At 46.1% G+C, this 25,148-nt stretch overlaps 4 protein-coding genes across 5 annotated transcripts in view; 2 read left to right on the top strand and 2 right to left on the bottom strand.

Annotated features, from left to right (window-relative positions):
* LOC113127254 (kalirin-like) overlaps positions 1 to 1,484 on the top strand; it is a 28,021-nt gene extending 26,537 nt beyond the window's left edge. The window contains exon 57 of the mRNA XM_026301663.1: positions 105 to 1,484. Coding sequence (XP_026157448.1) covers positions 105 to 290 — 186 coding nt within the window. The 3' untranslated portion in view covers positions 291 to 1,484. The remainder of the gene's footprint in view (positions 1 to 104) is intronic.
* Positions 1,485 to 5,739: 4,255 nt separating this feature from the next.
* Positions 5,740 to 10,266, top strand: bco1l (beta-carotene oxygenase 1, like). The gene is made up of 11 exons (XM_026301834.1): positions 5,740 to 5,852; positions 6,554 to 6,682; positions 6,824 to 6,953; positions 7,249 to 7,396; positions 7,484 to 7,631; positions 8,059 to 8,279; positions 8,863 to 9,129; positions 9,215 to 9,320; positions 9,396 to 9,490; positions 9,862 to 9,973; positions 10,112 to 10,266. Exons 1-11 carry the CDS (start codon positions 5,789 to 5,791, stop codon positions 10,264 to 10,266), a joined length of 1,575 nt encoding a protein of 524 aa, XP_026157619.1. The 5' UTR covers positions 5,740 to 5,788.
* Positions 10,267 to 11,361: 1,095 nt separating this feature from the next.
* Positions 11,362 to 21,696, bottom strand: eif5b (eukaryotic translation initiation factor 5B). Its single transcript, XM_026301998.1, has 26 exons — positions 21,563 to 21,696; positions 20,313 to 20,429; positions 20,145 to 20,208; positions 19,879 to 20,043; positions 18,890 to 19,397; positions 18,210 to 18,349; positions 18,051 to 18,128; positions 17,817 to 17,967; positions 17,640 to 17,732; positions 17,461 to 17,547; positions 17,193 to 17,261; positions 16,366 to 16,676; positions 16,172 to 16,279; positions 15,948 to 16,058; positions 15,790 to 15,857; positions 15,219 to 15,360; positions 15,006 to 15,137; positions 14,536 to 14,718; positions 14,293 to 14,454; positions 13,737 to 13,868; positions 13,514 to 13,645; positions 13,295 to 13,371; positions 13,023 to 13,187; positions 12,766 to 12,904; positions 12,471 to 12,632; positions 11,362 to 11,834 (listed from the first exon to the last, which is right to left on the bottom strand). The coding sequence occupies exons 1-26, from the start codon at positions 21,595 to 21,597 to the stop codon at positions 11,727 to 11,729; spliced, it is 3,639 nt and encodes a 1,212-aa protein (XP_026157783.1). The 5' UTR covers positions 21,598 to 21,696; the 3' UTR covers positions 11,362 to 11,726.
* Positions 21,697 to 22,136: 440 nt separating this feature from the next.
* Positions 22,137 to 24,988, bottom strand: lipt1 (lipoyltransferase 1). Of its 2 annotated transcripts, none has more exons than XM_026301455.1 (4): positions 24,929 to 24,988; positions 23,831 to 24,417; positions 23,209 to 23,430; positions 22,137 to 22,784 (listed from the first exon to the last, which is right to left on the bottom strand). In XM_026301455.1, the coding sequence occupies exons 2-4, from the start codon at positions 24,366 to 24,368 to the stop codon at positions 22,372 to 22,374; spliced, it is 1,173 nt and encodes a 390-aa protein (XP_026157240.1). In that variant the 5' UTR covers positions 24,369 to 24,417; positions 24,929 to 24,988; the 3' UTR covers positions 22,137 to 22,371. The 2 variants fall into 2 exon arrangements, with proteins under 2 accessions (XP_026157240.1, XP_026157239.1); XM_026301454.2 differs by having other exon boundaries at positions 24,739 to 24,957.
* Positions 24,989 to 25,148: the final 160 nt, after the last annotated feature.

Raw genomic sequence — 25,148 nt, 5'->3', positions numbered from 1 at the left:
TTTCTATCAAAATAAGATCTAAAAAATTATTTTCTAAGTCTCAGACTAGAGATCAAACATTCCTGGTTAATTCTGATGAGACCCTGTGACCCCTGACCCCTCAGGAGCTGGTTCTGGTGCTGCAGGACTTCGTGGCGGTGCGAGAGGATGAGATCTCAGTGTTTCGGGGGGAGAAGGTTCAGATCCTGGCGTCCAACCAGCAGGGTCAGAGTCTGGTTTACCGTCCGGCCAACAGCGACTCACCGGCCGCGGAGGGCTGGGTGCCACGCAACGTGCTCAACACACAATGACACGAACACACACACTGACAGCAGGGTGAGAGTCTGTAGTACTAGTACATACACTTAAAATACTGCAAACCGTGGGGGGGGCCAAAGGTTTGTTGGGGAAAGGGACAATGAGAGCGCTGCAAGAGACGGGGACTGAAGATGTGGATGTCCGAGCGTGCGGGTCAGTTGATCTGGGAATAAAAGGTCACAAAGCTCATCCCAAAAACTAACATCGGCCGCAGGTTGATCACGACTGAGTCAGACATTTCCTGGAAATCTGAGGTTTGAGCTTGTTGTATTTGGGTAAAGTACTTGAGTACAGGCACTGGAGCGTGATACCAAAGTTCTGGGTCAGACTTTCTGTAGCAGGACATGTTTTTTCACGCTAACCATCTTGGGACCCCTCAGACTGATCTTGTGACCCTTTGAAGGGCCACGACCCTCATGCTGTCACCTGAAACACGTCTCCATCTTTGGGCTCCGCTGTCGTAACCGTGACAACGCAGGTTTCCTGACACACCTTCGGCCCTGATTACTCGTCAGTGTGACACACACACACACACACACACACACTCACACTCCCAGCAGCAGGTACTGTTAAGTCTCCGCCCATCTTCCTGGTGCTTCAGCATTCAGCCAAAACACACCTGTTCCCGCCTCCGTCCTCACCTCGTCCAATCAGATGCCTCCGTCGGGTCGCCCTCCAGTTTACTGCCCTGAGCAACCAATCACACTCCGACGACATCACACACTCTGGGTCACAGTGGAGGAAGATCACATGACCACGTCATCATCGACATCAACACAATGGGGCTGCAGGAAGCTGCCGTTGCCTAGCAACAAGACACAATAAATAAATTAAAAAAAAGCCTCCTGGAAGGGAAGAGGTGAAAAGACCCGACAGCCAATCAGAACTGAGCTCTGTCTGTGTGTCATCCTGTGAATAGTGTGTATAAACAGACTGAGAACACACACACACACACACACACACACACAACCCATACACACACCACTGCTACGATGATGATGATGAAGATTACTAAAACTATGATAATGAAAATAATAGAATCTGTTTTTCACCTCAACATAGAAAAAAATCAAGAGAAGCTGTTTGTCATATTAATGTTTGTGTGTGTGCGTGTGAGAGAGGGAGAGTGTGTTAGTGACACTGTCCTGTGTGTGTGTGTGTGTGAGAGGGAGTGTGTGTTAGTAACACTGTCCTGTGTGTGTGTGTGTGTGTGTGTGTGAGAGAGGGAGAGTGTGTTAGTGACACTGTCCTGTGTGTGTGTGTGTGTGTGTGAGAGGGAGTGTGTGTTAGTAACACTGTCCTGTGTGTGTGTGTGTGTGTGTGTGTGTGTGAGAGGGAGAGTGTGTTAGTAACACTGTCCTGTGTGTGTGTGTGTGTGAGAGGGAGTGTGTGTTAGTAACACTGTCCTGTGTGTGTGTGTGTGTGTGTGTGTGTGTGTGTGTGTGTGAGAGAGGGAGAGTGTGTTAGTAACACTGTCCTGTGTGTGTGTGTGTGTGTGTGTGTGAGAGGGAGTGTGTGTTAGTAACACTGTCCTGTGTGTGTGTGTGCGCGTGCGTGCGAGCGAGCGTGCGAGAGAGGGAGAGTGTGTTAGTAACACTGTCCTGTGTGTGTGTGTGTGTGAGAGGGAGTGTGTGTTAGTAACACTGTCCTGTGTGTGTGTGTGTGTGTGTGTGTGTGTGTGTGTGTGAGAGAGGGAGAGTGTGTTAGTAACACTGTCCTGTGTGTGTGTGTGTGTGTGAGAGGGAGTGTGTGTTAGTAACACTGTCCTGTGTGTGTGTGTGTGTGTGTGTGTGTGTGTGTGTGAGAGAGGGAGAGTGTGTTAGTAACACTGTCCTGTGTGTGTGTGTGCGCGTGCGTGCGAGCGAGCGTGCGAGAGAGGGAGAGTGTGTTAGTAACACTGTCCTGTGTCTGTGTGTGTGTGTGTGAGTGTGTGAGTGAGTGTGTGTGTGTGTGCGCTTTTACACAGACAGTTAGGTGGTGTCCCGGTGTAGCGTTGCCATGACGAATCGTTGTGTTTGCGGTGACACCCTTTTTATTTTGTCTTTTTAGCCAACCAGAGCTGTCGCCATCCTCCCCCTAACACTCCTCCATAAACCTCCACCATCACCATAGCAACCGCAGGTTGGCGGGGCGTTCAGCTCTGGTTAGTTTGGATATTCTGATTATGCATTTCTTGTTTCTGTACATAGACCGGACGTCCTGAACCGCTAAACCACTAACTCTGGACACTGAAGCCGTCCGTCCGTCCGTCCGTCCGTCCGCCCACTGTCCGTCCGTCTGTCCAGGCGGCAGCAGCCTGTGACCGTCCGTTTCTACTAAACCTGAAGGTGTAACCTTGAACACTCTCTCTACCTGTCTCTACCTGTCTCTGTCTACCTCCCTGTCTCTCTCTCTGTCTCTCTGGTGCCATTCTCAGACAACACCCCGGTCCTTAAGGAGCTATGCAGCCTGTCAGGTGCACTATGGGGGGGGCTGCAGTGGAGAAGTGCACTGTGAAAGGTGTGTAGGGAGAGACACAGCAAACTCTGAAGGGTCTAAGGTGGAAGCCTCGGTTTTAAGGGCAACACACACTGACGTGCCAAGGGTCTCGCATGTTTTCTGACGCTTCATTCACGTCACGTCGGAGATACTGTGATCAACATTTTAACTGTGACACAAAGAAGCAGAGACGTGTCAACAACCTGCTGGCCCCGTGAAAATAAAAGCCCATATTCAACATATAAAACATATAAACAACTTATTCAGTCCATTTGACAGGAGCAGCATCTGGTTTCACTGCGACAGTAAGAAATGTGTTTCTGATGTAACTGCAGCATCTGACTGGGAAAGTTGCAGAACGTTTACTTGCTGTGGGAAAACCTGAGTCGTTTTCTGTCGTCTCATCATATTTTCTCACTGCCCTTCAGTCTCTCTCTCTTTTACTGCACCATTTGAAATACTGGATCAAACAATCTCTTGCAAAACATCTTACGTAACAACAACTTCCAGCCAGCTCTTGTTATGAACTGTCCATTTGGTCGAAGTGTCTCTTTAAACCCGATTTAGTTTGTGTTGTGTTCAACACGTGGTAACAAACGTCAGTCGGTCTGTATTGCACTTAACTCTACTTTGATGCTGCATTCAGGTCATGTGGGATTTAACACAGCTACAACTTGCAGACATGGAGAGACTGTTCCCACACAAATTTCATAGTTACAGGGTTTTGTAGGCCCTCACTGTAGTCTCAAAGCTCCCACATAACGTGAACGCAGCATGAGTCGGCTGAATGAAGCTTAAGAGGACACCACCTTGTTCCTTCTGCAGAAACGAAGAATGAGTTTATGTTTCCAACACGTCGATGTCGTGACTGGGGAAGCAAAAACAAAAAAGAGCAGAAAACCAAGAACGTTAATGTTTGTGGTGCTCATAACAAATAAAAGCATGTGCAAAGGTTACGACCTGTAAACAGGAAGTGCACCCAAAGGACTGAGGGCTGACTGCAGTGCATTAGGAGTGGAACAATGAAGAGTTTAAGGTGGAACAGAGTGCTAGTGCACTGAGAAAGACTTAAAGGTGGCACAGCATTAATGTTCCTAATGAAAGCAGTGCTGTATTAGTGGTCTAAGGCGGGCAACAGCACACTACAGAGGGTCCGCGGTATGAGGCGGTGCACTGGGAAGGATGCAGCAAAGAATCCAGAGCACCACAAAAGGTCTAAGGTCTAAGGAGGGAAATAGGGCGTAGGGTGCTGTTTGAGACCTAGCCTTGTTGCCGATTGGCGAACTCAACTAACCAATCAAACAGTGTTATTTGTACAGAACTAACAGCTGCTAACTGACTGCTAACAGCTCTCTGTCGTCGTTTGTAATAAACTTCATTTTTCATCCAAACCTGTGTGTGTGTTTTTATTCTTTCACTCCCGTGTGTTTGAGAGACAGGACTGTTTAGATTTGGGCTGCAACTATTGATTATTTCACAAATGATTAATCTCGATTAATCTTTAAGGCCCATAAAATCAGTCAGAAGCTGGAAGGTGCCATCTCAGGTGCGGGGGGAGAGGGGGAAGACAAAGTGGTATCTTCCAGCTTCTGACTGGCTGAGCACACCTGACCCAGGGAAACAGCAGCAGGTAGAGCAGGGACAGATGGGACAGTGGCCCTGAGGACCAGGACTGGCTGCTCCTGGACTAGTAGCTGAGACTTTCTGGTATTCTGCACTTAAACAGGTTAACTGTGTATATATGGAGGAATTAGTCCCAGGTGGAAATAATGTGTTTCATTTCACCTCAACATTTAAAATCTTCTAAATGTCTAAATAAAAAAAATACTATATTCATATATATTTTATTTCTCTGCTGTTTGACTTCACAGAGACTCTGACACTCTTTGATTATTTTAGAAGCACATTAGCTGCAGCTGCTAAAGGTACAGGAGTAAAATGGACTTACTCTGCGTCTTCATGCAGTGTGCATGTGATATTATATAATATGAGACGAGCTCTACTTTCTCACGTCAAAGTCCGACATTCACCTACAAATATCTCAGGGAACCTGTGCAGTTTTCTCTGCTCTGGGATAAACCAGGGCAAATGGACATCACCTGGGCTGCATCAGTTTCGTTCCAAATGGACTGCTAAGTCCAAAGTTTTGAGGTTCAGTTGCTTGTAGGGCGCAGTGTTGGCTCATTACAGACTGATAAGAGCAGCTGTAAAGCTGTAAACTGATTTAACCAATTAGACAGATGGAGCTGATGAGTCTGAAGTTCAAACACTCATATCTGCTCTGATTTCTCCTCTAAGGTCATTGGAAAATAAAGTCAGTGCAGGAAAAACTCAAACTGCTTTTTAATCCAAGTGACGTTAATAAACTGAATATTGTTCATTAGCTGCAGTGAAAATGTTTTGATGCTTGTGATTTAACAATGAATTCATTTCTTTCAAACGCCCTAAATGTGCAGCTGCTGTAAGAAAAGGTTTTACTGCAGGGAGTATATCACTTCTTGCATTTAGATAAGGGCATGAATATCAGCTTGTGCTGCCTGTTATCACCTGTGCACAGATCATCTGCATCTTTATGATCAGATTTAGGTTCAAGGACTTAATGGGCAACGATTTCGTTTCCACACCTTCCTGTTCAAATTAAAAGCACAAACGTGCAACAGATGGACTGATATTTCCAGCACAAAGCAGCAAACCCAAACACATCACACAGTGAAGCCTAAAGACGTACGTGGGTCCAAACTGAGTCCAAACTGTGATGACGTGAACTGTAAGGAGGTTGGACAACCCCAACACTCAGGCTTTTATTTTGAAAAGCAGAGTGAAGTCCACAGCAGCACGGTTACATAACCGTCAGCGTTTCCGTTTCAGGTTAGGTTCCCTGACACCTGGACACTATCACGTAGGCCGACGCGGGCTTTATAAAGGCCGCTTCTGCCGGTCTCTGTGTTCAGTGCGCCGCGGGACTGCAGTGGGAGCAGTGCACTGTGGGAAATATTTCAGGGAGCACAGAAACATGCAGTCAATATTTGCAAAAAATGGGTCAGAGACTCCAGAACCAGTGAAAGCTGAAGTGACAGGTGAGTCTGTTGGTCTCAGACTTTGGCTGTAAATGATTTAGATGATGTTTTATTGGACGTCTGTTGATTCAAAGGATGAAAGGACGAAAACACTGAAAATCACAGATCTCGACAATTACCAACAATTACTGATCTCAGATTAGAATTTTTATATGGGTCGGCCAATGGGGTCCTGGGAGGACTGCCCAGATCTGGATCAGGGCATCAGTAATGACTGGACAGTTTGTCCTGGTCCTTGGTGGTGTCGGATGCACCAAGACATAAGGTCCCATAGGTGCTCAGACGGATTTAAGTCAGGGGGACATGAGGACCAGTCAGAGGCATCAATGGCTTCATCAGCCAGGATATGCCTACACACTCTGGCCCTATTAGGCTGGGTACTGTTCTGGACCAGGAGGATCCCAGCGTAAGGTCTGAGGATTTCATCCTGGCATTGCAGAACATTCAGGGGACTATGAGCTATGACATGGAGGTCAGTGGGGACCGCCAAGGACCCACCTGCTGTGAACAGAACAGGGCGCTAACACTGGACCTGCCGATTCTGGTGTTTTATTTAGTTGTCTTGTAATTTGGGATTAAGAAAAGTTTATTAAACATATTTTCAGACTTCGGTTTCACCTCTGGGCAAACACCAGAATGCAGGGAGACAACATATTTAAACAGATCACCTGTCTGCGACCTTTGACCTGTGCGCTCTGCAGGCTCTGTCCCATCATGGCTGCAGGGGACTCTGCTGAGGAACGGACCCGGACTCTTCTCCGTGGGCAGCTGTGAGTACAACCACTGGTTTGACGGCATGTCCCTCATCCACAGCTTCACCTTCAGAAACGGTGAGAGATTCAAATTTCCATAATCTCACACAGATTTCCAAAAGAAACGTTAAACTCACCTCTGCAGGACTGGGTCTGAAAATAATCCTCAGGGAGTTCTGACCTGCTTTGAAATCCACATGAAAACATCTGGTGTTGCAGGTGAGATGACGTACAGAAGTAAGTTTCTGAAGAGCCACACCTACAACAGAAACATCAAGGCCGACAAGATCGTCGTCTCCGAGTTTGGAACCATGATATACCCAGATCCCTGCACGAACATTTTCTCCAGGTACAGTCCATCCAGTCTGAAGTTAATCAGAACACACACAGACCTGAACACATCCACAAGTATGTTTTGGTCCATCATAACCAGTTTCAGACGACTCGGGACCTTTAAAGAATCTGAGACCATCCACAGTGTGGACACATCAATGACTGTCCATCCAGGACCGGTAGAGAGTCTGAGGTTAACCAGAACACACACGATGAAAACCCTTATTTTAGTTGTATTAATTGTATGACCAGTTTGGGCCGACCCTTTTCTCTCTGGTACTAAACAACAAACGTTCTCCTGTTCCCATCAGAGCATTCACACACCTCCGCAACATCATCTCCAACTTCACCGACAACAACCTGATCAACATCATCCGCTACGGTCAGGACTACTACGCCACCTCTGAGATCAACTACATGAACCAGATCGACCCTGGTACCCTGGAAACCATCGGCAGGGTAAGGTCTGAAGGGTCACGGACGATTCCACAAACTTATCACCTGTTGAGCTGAAACAAACTGCAAAAACTTTCCCCCAAACTCCAGATAAACTACAGGGACCATATCACTCTGAATTTGGCGACGGCTCACCCTCATTACGACAACGAGGGCAACACGTACAACATGGGCACAACCATCATGGGCTTCGGCAGGCCTAAATATGTCCTCTTCAAAGTCCCAGCTGACACCTCAGGTACGTAGGGCACCTGGTTTTGGACTGAATTACCACACTGAGGCAGTTACTACTACTAGTACTAGGACTACAAATACTACATGCTGGTATTGTCTTAACTTTACATCATTTTCCCTAAACTGTGGACAGAAACTACATCATGCCAGAGAAATCCAAACCATAAAAAGGATTCTGGTGCAGAAGATTAGTTATTTTATCACCCCAGACGCTGTGGGTTTTCCTTCCTTCCACCTCTAGATTCTGTAGACATTTCTAAACTCTCTTTGACATCTACTGGTAAAACACTGTCTGTCTTTGGGGCCAGGACCATGAAAGCTTCTTTTACCTCAGAAAGTCAGGACTTACAGACTTGGTTAGTCCTCATATGCGTATGACTGTTCTCAGGTTCTGACATAATAAAACTCATACCTACAATCCTTGATGTTAGACAAAAAGCAGAAGAAGCCGGCGCTGAGGAAGGTGCAGCAGGTCTGTTCGATTCCGTGTCGATCCACGCTGTTCCCGAGCTACTTCCACAGCTTCGGTATGACCGACAACTATATCGTGTTTGTGGAGCAGTCCTTCAAACTGGACATCGTCAGACTGGCCACTGCTTATTTCAGAGGGCTCACCTGGGGGAAGTGCCTCATATTCGACAAGGACGACAACGTAAGCTCTCCGGCGTTTGCTCAGTAGGATCGTCACATATCCATTTTCTGCTGAAGCAGTTTCCTTTTTCAGGGAAACATGAGCTGTGATTTATGGGACTGGATATTGATCAGAGAACAGACAATTTAATTCTGGTTCTGATGAATCAGCTACTTCCTATAATGTCAGTGCCAGTACTGACCCTTAATATTCTGCATCAAAAACATGTTTACAGGATTCCAAAGTCCACAGAACAACAGGCCAAACAGTTCTCAACACTCTGGGCAAAGACCCCAAAATAAACACAGCACCAACAGCTACTTGAGGGGTTCTTCAGGGTTCTCTCCCCTTATAGGCCGCAGAACCAACTAACCTCTGATAGATTATGACCTTATGAAGGTTTGCTGACTAACAGGGAGCAAACATCGGTCGACTTCCTCATCCAGCAGACACACAACATTAGGAATAGACGTGGTTGTTTGCCGGATAAATCATGGCAATAATGTGGAAACCAGATCTTCACTTGGGTTAAACTGAGCCTGAAACAATCTGTTCACAATCCTCCTGTGTGAGACGTTTTAACCATCAGTCTTTTCTTTCCTAGACCTTGTTTCACATCATCAATAAAAAAACAGGAAAGGCGATCTCGACCCGTTTCTATGGCGATGCCCTGGTGGTTTTCCACCACATCAACGCCTACGAGGACGACGACCACGTGGTGTTCGACCTGATCAGCTACAAGAACAGCAACCTGTACGACATGTTCTACATCCACAACATGAAACAAGAAACCAGCAACTTCATCGAGTCCAACAAGAGCTTCAGCCCACCGCGCTGCCAGAGATTCGTCCTGCCGCTCAACATCCACAAGGTACAGTTCAACCACAAACCACAGAAAATACAGGCCAGGACGCTCGGTGCACGTCTGAATGTAGAGGTTCTGTTTGTGTTCCCAGGAATCTCCCAGAGGAACCAACCTGGTGACTCTGACTGACACGACGGCTCAGGCAGTGATGCAGGAGGACGGATCCGTCTACTGCCAACCGGACACTCTATTGGAAGGTCTGTCATCCAAACTATCTGAGCTTATGCTTATTACGTTGTCCCCCCATCATAACGAGCATCTTTACTCCTCAGGTCTGGAGCTGCCAGGAATCAACCACAACTTCAACACTAAAAAGTACAGATACTTTTACGGCTCCAGGCTGGAGTGGTCTCCTTTTCCCAACAAGGTAACAAGAAGACCACAAACACTCAACATGCCTTTCATATATGAACCAATGTTGACCTCCCACTTTGGGTCAGACTGAAATATTACCAAGAAACTTTGTCCAAACATTCGTGGTCCCCAGGAGACGAATCCTTCTCACTTTGGTGACGCTCTGACTTTACTTTCAAGTAAAATTTCTCCATATGTATTTAATCACTTCCCTAAAACTGTGGTACAAACTCTGACGGTGCCTGAGAATGAATCCTAATTCCCTTGAGGTCTTCAGTCCATCCACTGGGGAACATGAACACCAAAAACATCAATCATCCAACAGTTTAACTGATGGATCAATGAGCTTTAGCTTCCATGCTGTGCTAACTCTCTGTCCGACAGATCGCCAAGTTCGACATCGTGACCCGGAAACACATCGAGTGGGAGCAAGAGAACTGCTACCCTTCAGAACCGGTGTTTGTGGCGTCGCCCGGAGCCGTGGACGAAGACGATGGTGAGGGATTCGTTTTGTAGGAAAGCACAATTTTAAAAAACATAAATAAATAAACCATTAGCAAAAAAAAAAAAAAACACAGACTGGATGGAAGTGACGTTAAACCAACAGGGTTAAAATGACTTTTCCCTCTTGCAGGACTGATCCTGTCGTCGGTCATTTCAACGGATCCGAACATTTCTCCTTTTATGCTCGTCCTCAACGCCAAAACCATGGAGGAGGTTTCCCGGGCCTCCATTCCCGCCAGTGTCCACATTGACCTTCACGGGCTTTTCATCCCTGCGACGGACTGACAGGCACCGAGGAGGCCGCATTAATTATTCATTTGTTAAAGTTGTAATAAAGAAGAAATTCTGTCATTTTCTAACTTTTTACAACTGTGGACAAAAATGTGTGAGTCACAAAATGCAAAGGACTCGACGTTAAAAACTACTTTAGGTTTTTTTTTATATATATAATAATATATAAGCTGTATTATATTTTGTTTTATGCACTTTAAAAACAGGATTGAGGAAAATGTTTAGTATTAAAAACGCTGTTAAGATGAATCCACATTCAGTAATTACAGAACAACACTTTAACACAATATGTTTTTATGTTAATATGTTAATTATTAAACTCATGTTATTCAATAGATGATTCTTTCAGCTGGACTTGACTAAAAAGGGGTTTTAAAGGCTGCTGACTTTATTAAATGTTGAAATATCTGAGGGTGAAAAAAAAAAAAACTTACACTAAAAATAAAAACGTTATACGTTTTAGTCTGTGCCAGTGAATCTGGGTCTCTTTTTGTAAATGTGAGACAATTAAATTCATATTTGAAAGCAAAGTTTTTTCCAATTCCTGGAGTTCGGTGTGTTGATTATTCATGTGAAAGCAGACGATTTGAATTAAGAAGTCTGTGTTTACATGTGTCAGGTGGAAAATTTAAATTTAAATTTCTGTTCCGAGGCTTTTCTGTGTTTTAGGAACCGAGAACTCAGTCGCCAGGTTTCATCAGAATCATGGGAATTTATTACATCAGCAATTGCAGCAAAAACGTTTTAAAATCTTCCAGAAGTCACGTCCTCTGTCATTTCACCCCCCCCCCCCCGGCCCCAAACATGGCCGACAAACCGCTCAGCAAAGCCGTGAACGCTGCAGATCAGTTTTTCTTTAAAGTCGCTGCCTCAATGATTTGAGATGAAAGGTCCAAAAAAAAAAAAAATTAAAACAAAACACTTTCCCTCCTTCCTTCAGCTCTTTTGCGCTGATGACTACAATCCCATAATGCACCTGTTTAGTTGAACATGGGCGGCCTCGTTAAGCTCGTTGGGCTCAGTCTGGGGCGCAGGGGGCGGAGCCTGGGACACGAAGCAGCATCAACAAATGAGAGCAGAGAACAGGAAGAAGAAATAACAATAACACAATGTTGATGGTGAAGAACAGGCACGTTGGAATACTGTGAGTGTGTGTGTGAGAGTGTGAGAGTGTGTGTGTGTGTGTGAGTGTGTGTGAGAGTGTGTGTGTGTGTGTGAGAGTGTGAGTGTGTGTGTGAGTGTGTGTGTGTGTGTGTGTGTGAGTGTGAAATGTGTCCTACACTATCACTGTTAACAACAGTGGAAAAACTGTTCGTTTCTCACAGAAAAACACTTTCATGTCTGTTTTCAGTTGTTTTGTTTTTTTTTTGTATGTTTTTTGTCCCTCCGCTGTCGTCTCCTCATCCGAGGGAGGAAGCGCGTGTCGGTGTGTGTGTGTTCGTGTTTCAGGTCCTTCAGATGATCTCGAAGGTTTTCTTCAGCTCCATGATCAGCTGCCAATCGGATTTCTGCATCTCGTCTCTGAACCAGTTCTTCAGGGCATCGATGGACGCCCTCGTGATCTGAAAGCCAAGAACACCAGAGGCTGTGGACAAAACTGGACCCGACGCTCCAGAAAAACACACATTTTCAAATAAAGTAGCATCTGACTCTTTATTTCAAACTAAAAAGACACGACTGACCAAACAACTGCTCCTCTCCCCTTCAGAAAACATAGCAACGCAACAAAAACCTCTAAAAACTCCCTTAATGACTCCACAGTCGCCATTGCAGGCGTGAAACTCCAGTGAAATCCCTCACGCAAAGATTTAAATCCACCTTAAATCCACCTAAAGGTCTTACAATGTGACGTGTGTTGTACTGATGGAAACGGTGCTGAAATAAAACCTATTAAAGCAACTGAACAGGGATATTAAGGTTTAACAGCTGTGAGTTTAAAATTTTATTTTTAGTGCATCAAATCGTTTTTAGACCTGGACACAGTAAAGGCTCAATGGATCCATTTAAAATAACGAAACTGGGGATTGTTGACCTGCAGACACACAGATAAACTGGTGTCCTCCTTCTTTTGGTGTTTTGTTTTCTGTCAGTTCTTTAATTGTTGACGTCGACATATTTAAGGCACCAAATAAAACCTAAGTATAAAATACAAAGAGAAATATTTGTTCATTAAGACGCAGCAGTGGGCGTGGCCTCACCTTGCTGACGATGATGTCGGTGGCTTCAAAATGGCGGCCGTACATCTTGGGCGACTCTCCGGGAATGGGCTCGATCTTGATGCAGATCTCCTGGCCTTTCTTGGCGCTGTCGACGGGTTTGTGGTTCACCTCGATGCTCGTCACCACGCCGATGTCCACAAACTGCAACAGACGGAAAGTTCAACACGCGTCTGTTTTTACAAACCTTCGTGAACACTCATAAGAACGACACCACATTAATAACAAGCTGCACAGGTGCACAGGAGAATAAACTGTGTCTTTCACTGCGGCTCACCGCTTTGCTGGGGACGCAGAGCGGCGTCCCCTGTTTCAGGACTCCGGCCTCCACCATGACCCCCATCACGATGGGATCTCTGGAGTTGAAGATGAACTGAGGAAGAACTCGCAGCTTCACTGGAAACACGGCGATGTGTCTGATGAGGCGAGAAAGAGAGAGACCTGCATGTCCTTCACGCTTCAAAACATCCTGGTAAACACGAATAAAAAGGGGGAACAGTGAGGAAACGTGGTTGTTGTTGTGTGTTTTCCTACTTGAACTCTTCCTGTTTGGCCTTCTTGTAGTCCTCTCTGTACTTGGTGAAGGCGTCAAACAGATGGTAGATGATTTCAGCTGAGAAGATCCGAACACCGAGACTGTCGGCCATTTCCTGACTCTCTCTCTCCACCTTCACGTCAAACGCCAGGATCACCGCGTACCTACACACACACACACACACACACACACACACACACACAGAACAGATCATCAAAATGAAACTGTTTCTAAGCTGAATGTGTCCAATGAGAACGAGAACATAACGTACTGCAGGTCGTGCTCCAGCATGGTCGACGCCTTCATCACATCCTTCTTGTGAACTGGGCCGATGTTGATACCTGCATACTGGAGAAAACCCCACAGACACAGGTCAAAGGTCAGAGTAAAGCTCCGTATCTGATGTTTTTGTTTACAGACACCAGCTGCTGGTTTATTTTACTTTAAAGGTAACGGAGCCAAAGGACACGACAGGTGAAAAGACACTCACGGGGACTTTAGACGTCCGCAGGAACTCGAGCAGAGCCTCCAGTGACCCCAGAGTGGACGCCTGGACATAAACGCCTTTTTCCTCCAGTTTGATGGAGCTCAGAGTCTGTTTCAGCTCCCGCACCAGTTCGTCCTGAAAACCGGCACCGGATTTAACACTAGTTCGACTGGATCTGTCATTAGATGATTAATCACCAAATTCAACCAGGAGAAAAGTGCGTTACCCTCAGGACAGGGACCTCATCGTCCCTGTGAGCCACCAGCAGGGGGAGCCCTGCCAATGCCTTCTCCAGGTCTTTTCCCAGAATCTTCACCCCCTGAGACGTCGACACCTCCTTGTGCTTCTCGTACTGGCTCTACATATCAATCAATCAGTACAATCAATAAATGTGACTAGATAAAGATATTAATGCGCTTATTGCTTTAATGATAAAAGTCTAAATGTGGACACATGCAGGGTTTTATTTACACTGATTTATAGAGGAGACCTGCGTCTTAATGCAGAAATCCAATCAGCCAATCACGGTGCACATTTTTAAACACGATGTCATCCTTGTCTGTATAATGAGCAGCTTTTCAAAATAGGATTGTCCATGTCACTGCAGCTAAGCTAAGCTAAGCTAAGCTAATGTGGATTTGTTCTCAGATCCATTTGGTTGTCAAAATACCTTTAAACTGTCGTGTTTTTCATCAGCTGCAGCTAATTTATGTTATTTGTGTAACAGCTGTAGTGAATCTGGAGTTTTGCTGCTTTTATTTTGAAACACAGAAAACGGAAACCTTGACTCTGAGCTCCTTCAGCGGGGGAGGCAGCAGTAAACCTCGGATCTGTGTTACGATTGGTCCCTCCACCCCCGGGACGATGATGGTCTCTCCCTCCCTTAGACGACCGTTAATCAGGATTACGTCTATCGTGGTTCCCATTCCGGGCAGAGCTTTGACCTGAAACATCCAGAAACCATCAGGTGGACTCGTTCGGAGAAGAGAAAAACTAAACAACTCTGCAGAAAAACAGCCTCTTACCTCCATGACCTGAGCTCGCAGCTCATCACAGTGTGCTAGTCGGCGAGCTAACATGGTCTGAGTGAGCTCAACCAACAGAGCGATGAGGTTTCCCATCCCGTCGCCGCTGTGAGCTGACGTGGGAACCAAGGACACAAACGTCCGAGGGTCTTTGTTCTCGTAGAACAAGGCAGCGTTAAGACCCTGTGGGATAATTACACAACAACGTTAAACGTGATAGAAACTACAAAATGTTAAAGGTCAGACTCTGCCGTGAAAATTATTTTCTTTGCAGATGACACCACTTTATTTTAAATTAGAAAACATTTTGGAAAAGAAATGTAAATGTCTCAAGAGTCGGTCTGGTTTTAACAAATTATCTTGATATTTAGGCTGAAAATAAATTACGTTACATTAAATTTTAGAGCTTGATAGTACTTTGAAATATTGTGAAGTCTTTCTTCATTACAGCTTCATTAAAATCCAGACACCTGTTGCGCGAACTCCACGATGACAGCCTTGGCTCTCTCGTCGAACTCATCCTTTGTATTCTTCTTCTGCTTCTTCAATGTGGCCACGACGTCGGTGTCTGGGCTTTTCTTCCAGTCGTACAGACGGTCGATCTGAAAACAGTCAAGAACGTCAAAAAACAAGCACAAAGAAGAAAACAGGCGAGACAAACCCGATGACAGACGGAGACAGACCTTGTTGAGGGCGACGATAAAGGGACACTTCTTCTCTTTCAGCAGGTTGATGGACTCGAGCGTCTGAGGCTCCAGGCCGTGCATGATGTCCACCACCAGGATGGCGATGTCGCACAGAGAGCTGCCTCTGTTCCTCAGGTTACTGCAGAACAGTTACAGAGAACATAAGTCGACTCTTTGTTCCTTCAGAGCCTGTAAACAATGTTGGCCGTTCTCAGCGTCTGGAGCTGGTTTTTGGAAACAGACGGGCCTCCCATTGTTGGTGAGGAAGAACCATGTGAGCCAGGTCAGCGGTGTGGCTCCCTGCTGTGTTTCTAATAGTTTTTGGACAACAATGGAGGTCTACGGCACAGACCCATAAGCTGAACCAGGTTCTGGATTCACCACGTTACATTTCGATTTGAAGAACCAGAATTTTCCAGTCAGAAGATAAAACGTTGATGCTTTCAGTCATTTTTAGGTAAATGAGTTAAATGAGGAAACACAGGACAGGAGAGCTGTTCTAAATGTGAGGGGATAACAGACATGACCTGAATGTATGTGTGTGTGTGTGTGTGTGTGTGTGTGTCACCTGAAGGACTCGTGTCCTGGTGTGTCGATGATCAACATGCCGGGAATCTTGATGTTTTCGCATTCGAACTGTACGAACAAGATTCAGGTTATAAAAAGATGTAATACGTGAACTGAGCAAAAACCTGTGTGTGTGTGTGTGTGTGTGTGTGGTCGTACGTTTTTAACCATCCGGGTCTGGTCCTCGATCGTCTCCTTGGGGACGTTCGTGGCTCCGATCTGCTGCGTGATCCCTCCGGCCTCGCCGTCCTGAACGTGAGTGTGTCGCAGCTGTGCGCACAAAACACACACCAGTTAACCAGCTGCTGCTGTTGCCATAGTAACCAGGTGGTAAACAAGTCAGTAAAGAGTAAACCAGTTAGAAAACAAACAAAAAACTTCACCTTGTCGAGGATCTTGGTCTTTCCCGTGTCGACGTGTCCGAGCACACACACCACCGGAGCTCTTAGCATGTCCAAGTTGATGTTCCTCATGTTCTCCGCTCTTCGTTTCTATGGAAACATACACACAGCTGGTCAGACAGAGATGGGAGGAAGAGACGAGCTCTCACTCCCCCTGAGTTTCCGGGGACCCTGACCTCTATCCTCCTCTTGGCTCGGTCGTACAGTCGCTCCTCCTTCGTCCTCCCGTCGTCGTCCTCGCTCTCGCTGCTCTCGTCCTCGCTCTCCCTCGCCGCCCTCCTCTTACCTTGAACTGCCGCTGCTGTGGACTCCTTCTTGGCATCCTCCTCCTCCTCCTCACTTTCTTCCTCCTCCTCCTCATCATCGTCTTCCTCCTCGTCATCCTCGTCCTCTTCCTCGTCTTCCTCTTCGTCCTCATCCTCGCTGCCTGTATGCTGTGGAGGAGCAGCTGACTCCTCCTTCACCTCGATGTGAACTTTCTTCAGCTCTGACAAAAAGTAACAGGAAGTACTTCAATACTATTCCTAGGGCTATTTCTAGTACCAGAGCTGGTATAATTTAAGGATCTTTAATTCAAATACTGTTAAAACTTAAAATGATGACTTGAATCTGCAGCATCTGAAGCTTAAAGAAATAATAAACATCACCAGATATTTAAACCCACTGGTTTTGGTGGATTCTCACACGTTTTAGTCCTGTGATCTCTGCTTTTGGCAGAAATATAAATATCCACAAAGAAAACAAATAAAGAAAGTACATTATCTGAATCAACCAAATATCTGAAATAATGTACCACCATCTGTTTCCTGATGCCTCCGAGGGCCAGAAGCAGGAGATAAGTTTGAATACATTTTAATTTGGAATCAAGCTCAAACAATCAGCTGAAACTTTTTGTCACTGATTTTCAATAATTCTGTGTTTACATTCGTCGGCGTGAGGGTCTGTGTTCTAGGAGCAAACTGAATCTACTCAGGCTAAAAAACAGATTCAATATTCATGTCACCTTTCTCCTCGTCACTGGCGATGGCCTCCCAGTCGTCGACAGCAGCTTCTGGCTTCACCTCTGGGGAGACTGAAACAAAGAAGAACAGCAGAAGTCTCTAAGTCGTCTAAGTCCAGACCTCCACCCTGTCCCCCCATTCTATTCCTCATGCAGTTTTTTCTACATTGTGACATTCATTCAGCTGATCTCTATGGCTCTATGGATGATGGGTCATCTCTGGACGTTTGGATTCAGCTTTTCCTTCCCCTCTCACACCTGTGACCCTCACCTGGCTCTGCAGCAGGTGTCTCAGCCTCTGTCTCCATGGTAACAGGCTCTGGAGTCTCCGACGTCGGTGAGGTGACCTCCGATGTTTCTGAGGAAAGAGCAGATTTTATTCAGCGCCAGCTGAGATGAAAAAACCTGACACCCGGTTTGTTGTGAGGGTAACGTGCGGCGGCCTGGTACCTTCGGGAGTTTGGGCGTTCGGCTTCTTCTTCCTCTTGTCTCCATAAACTGGCTTCTTCTTTGGCACCGAGTCTTTGGATGGCACTTCAACACCTGCACACACATTTAAAGCAGTAACGTGATCAGCACTGTTCAGCTCATTATACGCTGCGATGTGGTTGGTGGATGGACTCTCACCCTGAGCCTGCAGCATCCTGAGCGTGGCCTCGGCCCGAGCTCGAGCTTCTCTCTGGGCTTTAGTCAGCAGCTTCCCCTCCTTCTTCAGACGCTCCTTCCTCTCCTTCTCCTTCTGCTTCTTCTTCTCCTTTCGCTCCTGCTCCAGACGCTCCTAACGGGGGTGAAATGGGGAGTCAGAGGTCAGAGAGGACACGGATGGAGAAAAGAAAAAACATAAAGGAGGCGTCGATTTACCTGCTCCAGCCGCTGTTTCTCCAGCTCCTCCAGCCTCCTGAGTCGCTCCTCCTCCTCTCGTTTGGCTCGTTCCTCCTCCTACAACATCACCAAATCATTACATCCGAGGACTACAACTTCCAGCATAACCACATGACTACATTTCCCAGAGTGCCCCACCTCCTTCATCTTGGCCAGAGCCTCCTGCATGGCCTTTACTGTGGCCTTGCTGGGTCCCTTTTTCTTCTCTTTCTCCTCCTTCTCCTTCTCGCCTTTCTTCTTCTTCTTGTCCTTCTTCTTCTTGTCACCCTCGGCCTCCTCTGCAGGAAGCCACAGCAGAAGAAGAAACACACAGGAAAACCAGGTTATTTATGTAGAAATGACAGAACATTCAGGTTATTATGAGGAAAAAAAAAACTTGAACAAATTGAGAGTCTCAGAGCAGGAAAAAAGTCTGGGCTGAGTTTCCTAAAAATCGTATCTGTTCTGACATCTGTGAAGACGGAGGAAAGACCCTGTGGAAACGTTCAACGACACCCGGTGTCATATGCAACAGGAAGCTCCTGGACCAGATGACAACACAGACTTATATGAACATTAGGAACAGCTGGCTGTGACCTGTGGGCTTATTATGGAAGCCAACAGAACAGGCTGGACTCCCGCTCTCGATGCTGCACAACATGTAACCATGTTCTTTAAAGCTGGTCTATACTCGTGTTCCTACATAATCCTCCATAATCCTCCATGAGAACATCTTTAAGGAACAACTGCACTGGTCACATAATAAAAAGTCAAAGTCAAACTTGGGGAAACTGTATTTTCTTTCCCTCGTGTTAAAAAAACAGGAGGAGCCATCTTACCCTCGGCTGCTGGCTCCGCCCCTCCCTGTTCCTCCATCACTGCTGCAGGTGGCACAGTCTGAGGGGGCGTGGCCTCTGCTGTCGACTTCTCTGGCTCTTTTTTTGCCTCCACGCTGGCGTCCTTATCTTTCATCTTCTTCTGCTTCATCCTCTCCTCCTCCTTCTTCTTCCTGTCCCTCTCCTTCTTCTCCGCCTTCTTCTGAGCTGCCGTCTTGATCTTGAAGCCTCCTTCCTCCTCTTCGTCCTCGTCCTCGCTCTCCTCCTTCACCGCCTTACCTTTGTTCTTCTTCTTCTTGTCTCTCCTGGAGGCAAACTCCTCGTCATCGTCAGACTCATCCTCCTTCCCTCCGCCACCTTCACTTTTCTTTGGGCCTTCATCTTTCTCTTTTTCCTCGTCTTCATCTGACACTGAAGGTTTTTTGCCTCCTTTCTTCGCTCCTCTGGTTGTGAGGTGCGACTGTGAGCTGCTGTCGTCATCAGAGTCAGAGGGAGGAGCAGCAGGAGGCGCCTGATGGAAAAACAGGCGTAAAATTTTCCATATAAAGTCACCACAGATTAACAATGTGAAAATAAATGCAAACAAGCTGCAAAAGGTTATTTCATTTTTTATGTGCTCTTAGCAGCTCTTCTATCACTGTGACACCAAAGGAAACTTAAAACAGCAGGATTCTGGACTGGAGGATCTTTCTCAGCAGATTTACAGACATTTGTTCTCGATGAGCATCAGAGACACAAAAACCCTCAGGTGGTTTAAGTTAAAGCGAGTCTGAAATTGTGTGCATCATGTGTAGACGTTCAGACTCGGCTGAGTTAAACCAAATTTAAGGAAAGGAGTGTTCAAAAACGTCCTAATGAGGTTATTGTGTCACTGTAAAAGCAGCAGCCAAACTAAACCTGAATCTAACTTCCTGCAGACACGTGAGCCTCTTAATTCACGTCTTTCTAAATATCTGACAAAACAACTTATTCATTTATCCAGCTGTTCTCACCGTCTTCTTGTCTTTCTGTTCCCCGTTCCTCTCACCATCAACGTGACCTTCATCATCACCCTCCTCATCCTCAGGGCTGGTTCCACCCTTCTTCCCCTTCCTGGTCTTCTTCTTCTCTGGTTTCGGAGGCTCGACTGGCTCCTGCTCCTCTGTGGCGTCTCCTTTCTGCACATGTAGAACAGAAGTGTGACATGTAAGGAGTGATTTCTAACAGCCTGAGCATCACGAGCAAACAACGCCGCCCCGACTCGTTCAGGTGTGATTACCTTCGCTTTTCCTCCCTGCGTCTCCAGAGACAGCTCCTCCAGCTCCTTCAGGATGCTGTCCTCACTGGAGGAGAAAAACCTCAGGATTAAAAGACCATTCAAACACAAACCTGACAGCAAATTCACAGAAGAAGAGAAGGAGGAGGCACAGAATCTGCAGAATCCTACTCAAAGTCATCCTTCTTAGCTCCTTTCTTCTTCTTCTTCCCTTTTGGTTCCTTGGAGGCTCCAGCTCCTTCGATCTCCGCCGCCAGAGCGTCGATATCGATGCCATCATCTTTGGTGCTGAGGACAGATCAATATCAAATTGCATTTCTATTTTCCATGAAGCTGTAAAAACATGTTTTCATTTCGTTACTATTATTCGTTGTTGAGGTTTAAACTCAAGCTCGGAGAAACAGATAAAGTTTGAATATTCGGAGCGTGAACAAATAAATGTCGTTGACGTGCGACAGGACACTGAGGTGGACAGACGTCAGCACAACGGTTAGGAGAGACAGGACAATATGAACAGATCCAAAGCTGCTGACATGACACTTTCTTTACATCCTTTCATTTCCCATCAGCCCTTTGACACAGCAACACAATCTGACCTGAGAACAGCTGCGCTCCACTGCAAGAATTTACCAACTCCAGGAACAATAATCAATGATTTTAACAATGAATTATTTAATCATCGAGTCTGAGCATCTGAGTTTCTTTTTCTGTGGCTGAACTTTCTCTTGAAAAACACCGAGTTAAACAAATGTGCTGTTTGTTTTAATACTCCAGCACTAACAGGACTGTCCCCACAGGTGTGTTACCTGCAGCACAGGTAACACACAGGTAGAAAAGCACCGCATCACATACACTGACCAATATAACAGACACAGGCTAGCAGTTAGCTTAGCTTCTCTCTGGTCTGTGCCTCTTGTTGTCAATTAGCAGGAAGCTGTCAGGTATTAAAGTTCACACTGTCACAGTGTAGTTTCATGATGTTAGTCAGGACTAATCAGAAGTTTGGGATGAGAGTCAGATCCCACAGGAGCTAAAGGAGCCGGTAAGTAAAAGCTAGCTGATGCTAACTCCGCTAACCTGGTTGGAGTCACAAGCTAACACCGACATTACCCAACACCCCTGGGCCCAAATCTGTAACCGTGCCCACACAAGTTGAGGTTGGCCCAGGTGAGCCCGTGTCGGCCCGACTGGTGGTTGTGTAATTCACCTTAAGCCATTTCCCTGCTGTTTAAATCGCCACCTGCGCGCACACGCTGCAGCTGACGCGTGGTTAGCATCTGTTAGCCTAGCTAGCCGCTAAGCTATCAGTTAACCCGCGGGAAAGCAGGCCGGTTCGGGGCTTTAACGGAGCGGGACAGTTGGATGTTGTTTGGGCTCAGTGTGAACAGACAAGGTGGGAGGCCAGGTGATGTTTCTTTTACCTGTCCTCTCCGGATTTTTTCTGTTTCTTCCCCATCCTGCAGCTGCTTCGCTCTGCGCTGGCCGACACACGGATCACATCAATGATCGTCTACTGCCGACACACAAGAGGGAGCACTCACTCCGCCGCTTATCCTTCTCTGTGATCGACTGTGACGGTTGTTTGAAGAAAATCGTATGTCCTTACGATCTTTCATACACGATTGTGTATGTTTAGATTTATTTGACCAGTATGACAAAGAAATAAAGTTTTAATGGTAGTAGAGAAGCTTCGGTACATTCTGTATTGTAAATGAAAAATCAGCTATTTGGTAAATATTTGTATACTTTTAATTTATATAAATGATATTAATAACTGTATGGCTATATAAGCATATTGTAGACAAAGAAGTTAATATAAACTAATTAAAGGTCAGATTACTCAAAGATGCTGACAGTAAATCAAAGTCTGTGGTTACAGGATATAACAGCAGAGTGAAACCTCTTACCTGTTTCGGGAGGAATGCGCATGCGTCCTGCGAGAACCGCTAGGATTTTAAGCTCAACATATGATCAATAATAAAAAAAAAATATTTCTCCAGTTATTTATTTTTCAAAATTATCAACATGAACATACACTTTATTTACCACTGCTTCAATTAGACAGCCATGCTTTTAATCTGAAAGGTCTTTTTTGCAAAATCCAATATGTTCTGTGTATGAACTGATGATAAATCCAAGGCTCTGTTCCACACTGTGTAACATTCATATTGTAGCTGTAATGAACTGCAGCTTCTTGGTGAATTTAAATTACTGTGAATGAATCAGTTTCTCAGCCCATCACTGTCAGCACAGCGTCACACAGGCCGCGCAGTCTGCTCTGCAGCTCGCCGCTCTCAGACCGCAGCAACGCAGAAACAGCTGCGGCAGCTCGATGCGGACAAAACCGTTCACCGACCAGTGTGTCGCTCAGCTCGCCGCTCAGCTGCTGAGGAAGCCAGTGTGCAGGAATCTCCAGCTCGCAGCTCTGGATCAGGCCATTCTTTATGTCCATATGCAGCTGAGCAGAGGTCCGAGCGGACGACTGAGCATCAGTCACATCCAGGACGGTCTGGATACTGAATTTAGGCGTCTTACCAAAAGTCCAGTCCCAGCTGCGCAGCTCTGTCGCCGTCCTGTTGAGACCAGGAAATGCAGATTGGTCAGCGGGGTCAATGAGGGTCAGAGCAGCACTGGAGCCGAACTCTGAGGGACAGGAAAGAAAGTTAAAATGAGAAAACGTTTCCATTAGATCAGTCAGGGACATGGACCAGGTGTGAACCCCCTGAGCTCCTAAACTGCCACCATGCACAGACTGAACTGACATGTGAAGAACAACAACATCATTTGTGCTCAGTTTCCTCCAAAGCTGCTGGGTTCCCATATGTTCCTTCCAGTTTGGCTCCATCAGAAGCTTCTCCATAAATGTCCAACCAATGTGAAGCGTCCTGGTCACATGAATTCTGATCTGACCGTTCTGACGACGCTCACACACTCACACATCGGACAGGAATCAGATCTAGGACCACATATGTAGGTGGACCAGATCAGATCTGAGAGCAGCGGGTTTGGTTTGTTCACACTGTGGGAACAACACATCAGTAGACTAAAGTAGAATCCAGTACAGTACCTGCATTGTACTGGTACACCAGTGCTTCCAGCAGCTCTTCCCACTGCAGCGTGGGGGCGTGGTCTAACAGGTTGGCGACCGGTGAGGGGACACTGGGCGTAGCATTGCTATGGATACCAGGGCAGGAAGGGTGGAGCACAGCGCTGAGGACGGAGCGGTCCGCGGAGTGAAGCAGGGTGCAGTGATGGTACGAGGACTTCCTGCTCAGTCTAGATGCAGTTCCTGTAAACAATAACAAAGACAGCAGCAGGAAGTCACTGATATAAATCTGTTCCGATATTCAGTTCTCAGAGTAATGACAGCTGAGATCAGTCACCCCTCAGAAACAGCAAACCTCCACATTTGAAGGTGACACAACAAATGTCAATTACTGGATCAGAATTTAATTTTCTGTTGATCCCAGTAGTCTGAACATTGGACTGATCATATTTCTGTTCGTTTAGAAATTCACAGATGTGAAATGACGGTATTTCCTCTTCATGTGGAGTTTTCATACCTTCCAGCTGCTCTCTGTGCTGCTGTAAGTTCAGGGATTAATAAAATTTTACTTTATGTTTCGACTGTTCCTACTGACAGCCCTCTGGAGGCCATCCTCATCCTCCAAAACTCCCACCCAACCAACCTGAGATCTTGTAGAGTCCATTGAGTAAAATGTCAAATCTGTCAGTGGCCTGGATGTCCAGTCCCGGTCTGACTCGCCTAAGAGCCTCAGTGATGACCTTCAGGTTCCTCTTCCGGTCGTACAACTTCTTAGAGGTGAAAAAAGTCAGGTTGAGGTTCCCAAGGTCGTGAAAAACTGTCCCACCGCCGCTGCGCCTGCGGGCCAGAGGGATGCCTATTCTCCTCATGGCTGGCAGGTTGCACTCAGCCCAGGGGTTCTGGTGGCGCCCGATAACCACGGCGGGCCCGTTCCTCCACAGCAGGAGGATGCTGTGCTGCTGCAGGTCCACGTTCGCGTCGATCCAGTCCTCCAGAGCCAGATTCTGGTACACGTCTGTCGACTGGGACTGGAGGACCAGCCCGACACTACTGCTGCCAGAAGCCATTAAGAAGCTACTGGAGCTGGAACTGGTCCTGGTTGGGTGGTTTCCAGTCTGACACCTGTACACACCCGAGCAGCCTCTTAGAAGGGACAACATCCTTCTAATGTGACACGCCATGGCGTTAAAGGCCTGATGTCACTTCTTCAGCTCCACATGTTGAAATAATCTGCGATGAAGAAATAGATAAATATCAGCACAATCTCAGTCCTGACTGTGACAACAACCGTCTTTCAGTTAAATGAAGGCAAAGTTATGAGACAGTCAATATAAAAGTTAGACCGATACTTTCAGGCTGCAACTAACAATTATTCGTATTATTGATTAATCAGCTGAGCATTCTTTCTGATTAGGAGTCAAACATGTAGTTTGAGGCTGCAGAAAATATTAAAGTCTATGTATTTATCTTTGTTTCTGATAAACTAATAATTCCAGCTTTGCAATTTATCGATAATATACTGATTCCCAGAATCATATTGATCACACTGACCCATCCTTCTCTAAAGGTCCTGCCTGCGGAAGGTAAAGCTGTTTGCTAGCATTAGCATTAGCATGAGCTTCACCGTCACGGAAAATCAAATACAAACTTTAATTCAGTTTATTTCATCAACCCGCCGGAAACTAACGGATATAACAGTTCATGTTAAGATAAAGGTGAAAACGGGTGGACTCAGGCTGACCTGAACCGAGCGAGGGGACGGACACCGCCGGAAAACAGAACAAACTAAAACTACAACTTCCGCTCTCCACCTTCAAAATAAAAGCAAACAAATCGTTACAAAACGGACCAATAATTAGATATACTGTTTATAAACCGATCTCGTCATTAAAACTGTTCTATCAGAGTGTATATACATTTTATCAGTGTTTAAATTATGATTTGAGTGATCTCGCAAAACC

The sequence above is a fragment of the Mastacembelus armatus genome, chromosome 2 (genome assembly GCF_900324485.2).
Source record: "Mastacembelus armatus chromosome 2, fMasArm1.2, whole genome shotgun sequence".
In the NCBI taxonomy this organism is placed as follows: domain Eukaryota; kingdom Metazoa; phylum Chordata; class Actinopteri; order Synbranchiformes; family Mastacembelidae; genus Mastacembelus; species Mastacembelus armatus.
This window is presented reverse-complemented; position numbering and strand designations above follow the sequence as displayed.

Excerpts from the sequence above, each read along its gene's own strand:
- bco1l (XM_026301834.1), top strand. The coding sequence starts at position 5,789 with ATGCAGTCAATATTTGCAAAAAATGGGTCAGAGACTCCAGAACCAGTG. Across the intron at positions 7,632-8,058 it reads AGTCCCAGCTGACACCTCAG|ACAAAAAGCAGAAGAAGCCG; the intron begins GTACGTAGGGCA and ends CCTTGATGTTAG. Across the intron at positions 9,130-9,214 it reads TGCCGCTCAACATCCACAAG|GAATCTCCCAGAGGAACCAA; the intron begins GTACAGTTCAAC and ends TTGTGTTCCCAG.
- eif5b (XM_026301998.1), bottom strand. The coding sequence starts at position 21,597 with ATGGGGAAGAAACAGAAAAAATCCGGAGAGGACAG. Across the intron at positions 19,398-19,878 it reads AACAGAAAGACAAGAAGACG|GCGCCTCCTGCTGCTCCTCC; the intron begins GTGAGAACAGCT and ends TTTTTCCATCAG. Across the intron at positions 12,905-13,022 it reads GCCAAACAGGAAGAGTTCAA|ACACATCGCCGTGTTTCCAG; the intron begins GTAGGAAAACAC and ends TCGCCTCATCAG.
- lipt1 (XM_026301455.1), bottom strand. The coding sequence starts at position 24,368 with ATGGCGTGTCACATTAGAAGGATGTTGTCCCTTCTAAGAGGCTGCTCG. Across the intron at positions 23,431-23,830 it reads TGGACTCTACAAGATCTCAG|GAACTGCATCTAGACTGAGC; the intron begins GTTGGTTGGGTG and ends TATTGTTTACAG. Across the intron at positions 22,785-23,208 it reads GGTGTACCAGTACAATGCAG|AGTTCGGCTCCAGTGCTGCT; the intron begins GTACTGTACTGG and ends CCTGTCCCTCAG.